The sequence below is a fragment of the Carlito syrichta genome, unplaced genomic scaffold, assembly GCF_000164805.1.
Source record: "Carlito syrichta isolate Samal-C Ts95f unplaced genomic scaffold, Tarsius_syrichta-2.0.1 Scaffold153606, whole genome shotgun sequence".
In the NCBI taxonomy this organism is placed as follows: Eukaryota; Metazoa; Chordata; class Mammalia; order Primates; family Tarsiidae; genus Carlito; species Carlito syrichta.
In genome coordinates, this window is record NW_007097702.1 from 4,647 (window position 1) to 6,925 (window position 2,279).

General features: G+C 57.7%; 1 protein-coding gene across 1 annotated transcript in view; it reads right to left on the reverse strand.

The window, feature by feature from the left end:
• Window positions 1-1,120: 1,120 nt before the first annotated feature.
• RELA (RELA proto-oncogene, NF-kB subunit) overlaps window positions 1,121-2,279 on the reverse strand; it is a gene marked incomplete at its 5' end in the record, with an annotated part of 8,072 nt that continues 6,913 nt past the window's right edge. Inside the window, one exon of the mRNA XM_021708940.1 lies at window positions 1,121-2,279. This exon is cut by the window's right edge and continues 34 nt beyond it. Within this exon, the coding sequence (XP_021564615.1) occupies window positions 1,899-2,279 (381 nt within the window).

Genomic DNA, 2,279 nt, shown 5'->3' on the forward strand with positions numbered 1-2,279 from the left:
GAAGCCGCCGCCCGTCGGGATCTGCACCCAGGGCCTGTTGTGCCCCCGAGGGGCTCGCTGACCTTTGGGGTGCGTCCTACGAATGACAACCCGCTGGCCCTTGTCCACCCCCTCTCGCTCCCGCTCCCGCTCCCGCAACGGCGCGAAGCCTGGAACGCGGGCGCCACCGGGCTCGGCGGGCATTTTCCCGAAAAGCATCACCTAGACGCCGCGTCGCTGGAAGCTGCTTGTGCGCACGCGCGCCCGAGAGGGCGGCCCCCGCTGGTCAGCGCTTTTCGCTGCTGCGCGTGCGCGGGGCCGAAGCGGAAGCGCCTCCAGCTGGAGCCCCACGAGCCGTGGCCTGGCCTTTGTCTCGGCCTCCCGAGGCAGTGGGTTGAAGACTTCACGTTGCTCCTCTGCAGAATCGAGTGACCAAGTGTAGGTGGGGCAGGCGTCGGTCTGCAGCTGGCATCACATGCCCCCCAACAAAGCTCCCTTGGCCACCCAAGGGCTTAAGACCAAACGTCCCAGCCCAGACTTCTTCCATCGTTTGCAGTCTGGACCTAGCGAATCTTTCTGTCATCCTTTTTTTTTTTTTTGAGTTGGAGTCTCACTCAGTTGCCCAGACTGGAGTGCAGTGGCCGCTCCTGGCCACCGCAGCCTCGACTTGCTGGGCTCCAGAGAGCCTTCCGCCTCAGTCTTCCAAGTAGCCAGAACTACTTGATTTATTGTAGAGATGAAATCTCACCAAATCTCATCAGGCAATTCACTCACCTCGGCCTCCCAAAGCGCGGGATTACAGGCTGAGCCACCGATCCCGGCCCCCGTCATCCCTCTTAGGCCACTCAACTCCAAACGCCGGCCAGCCCCTCTGCAAGATCCCCTTTATTGAGCTAAGCCCGGGTGGTAAGGAGGCCTCTCTGAGGACTCGACATCCCCACAGTCAATACCCCCTACGGGGCTCTCAGTGCACCCAGACCCCCACCAGAGCTGCTTGTTTTCAGCTACTGGACAGTAACCAGGGGTTTCCAAGGGCGTTCATCAGACTGCAAGCTCCTGGAGGACAGTGCGCAAATCCATCTAACCTGACATGACCAGCAAAGTGTGTGCTTGGTGTTTACTGAAAGAAGAAATCTCTGGCTAGCTTGGCAACAGATTTATTAGTTCAGAGTAGAAAGCAAGAGTCCAAGTGCTTTGATTTTTCGATAAAAACTGTCTCTTGACGGGAGAGCTGCCAACCTGCCTTCCACCACTCTCCACACAACTTGCCCTACTGTTAAGGCACTTGAGAAAAGGGGGAGCAGGGAAGTCTTAGATCAGGCCTGCTTTGGCTCCCAGAGAGCCAGCTCCGCTGCTGGTTCCCTCCAGCCACAGTTGAGCAAGGAGCTGGCAGAGATATCTGCAAGGCAGGAAGGCCAGCCCCTTAAATGCTGGTGTCAGGCACAGGGACAATGCCCGTGCCACAGAGGGATGATAACAGGAACATTATTTTGGATCAAAGTGTAATCAATCCATGATGGAAGACTTGATAATAAGGCCTTGTGGTCTCTAAGGCCACAGCTCCAGTCTGCTCCTCTCTCTGGGAGAGTACTAGAAGCTGGAAAACGGGGATAGAAGGTCCCCACAGTTCCCTACTGAGAGAAGGGAGCGACCATCAGTATAGAGGAAGAGTTTGAGTCCCCCTGGCTTCCCCCCTTTCCAGAGAAGTTAATGCTTCTGCTTAAGCACCTCCAAAAAGAGAGAGAGAGATATTGCCAATAAAAGAATAAAATGCGCCCCGGAGGAAGACATCACCACAAGAAGCTGGGGGCAGCTGGAGCACAACCCCCCCACCTGCTGCAGCCAGAATCCGTAAGTGCTTTGGGAGGGGCTTCCATCTCCTGCAACCCAGTGCTCTGGGCAGGGCAGGTGTCACCCCCTTACGAGCTGATCTGACTCAGAAGGGCTGAGAAGTCCATGTCAGCGATGGAGGAGAAGTCTTCATCACCTGAGAGGAGGCCATTGGCGAGCCCCGAGGCCCCCAGGGGGTTGGGAGCTGGGTCAGGGGGCCTCTGGGACCCTGTCACCAGGCGGGTTATAGCCTCAGGGTATTCCATCAGCATGGGCTCAGCTGTGTGGGAGGCCATAGGTACACCCTGGTTCAGCAGCTGCTGGAACTCAGAGTTGTCGACAGATGCCAGGTCTGTGAACACAGCTGGGTCTGTGCTGTTGCCAAGCAAGGCCCCCAGGTCGTCCTCGGCATCGAACTGCAGCTGCAGCAGGGCCTCCGTCAGTGTCCCCTCCCCGGCCTGGGAGGGCTT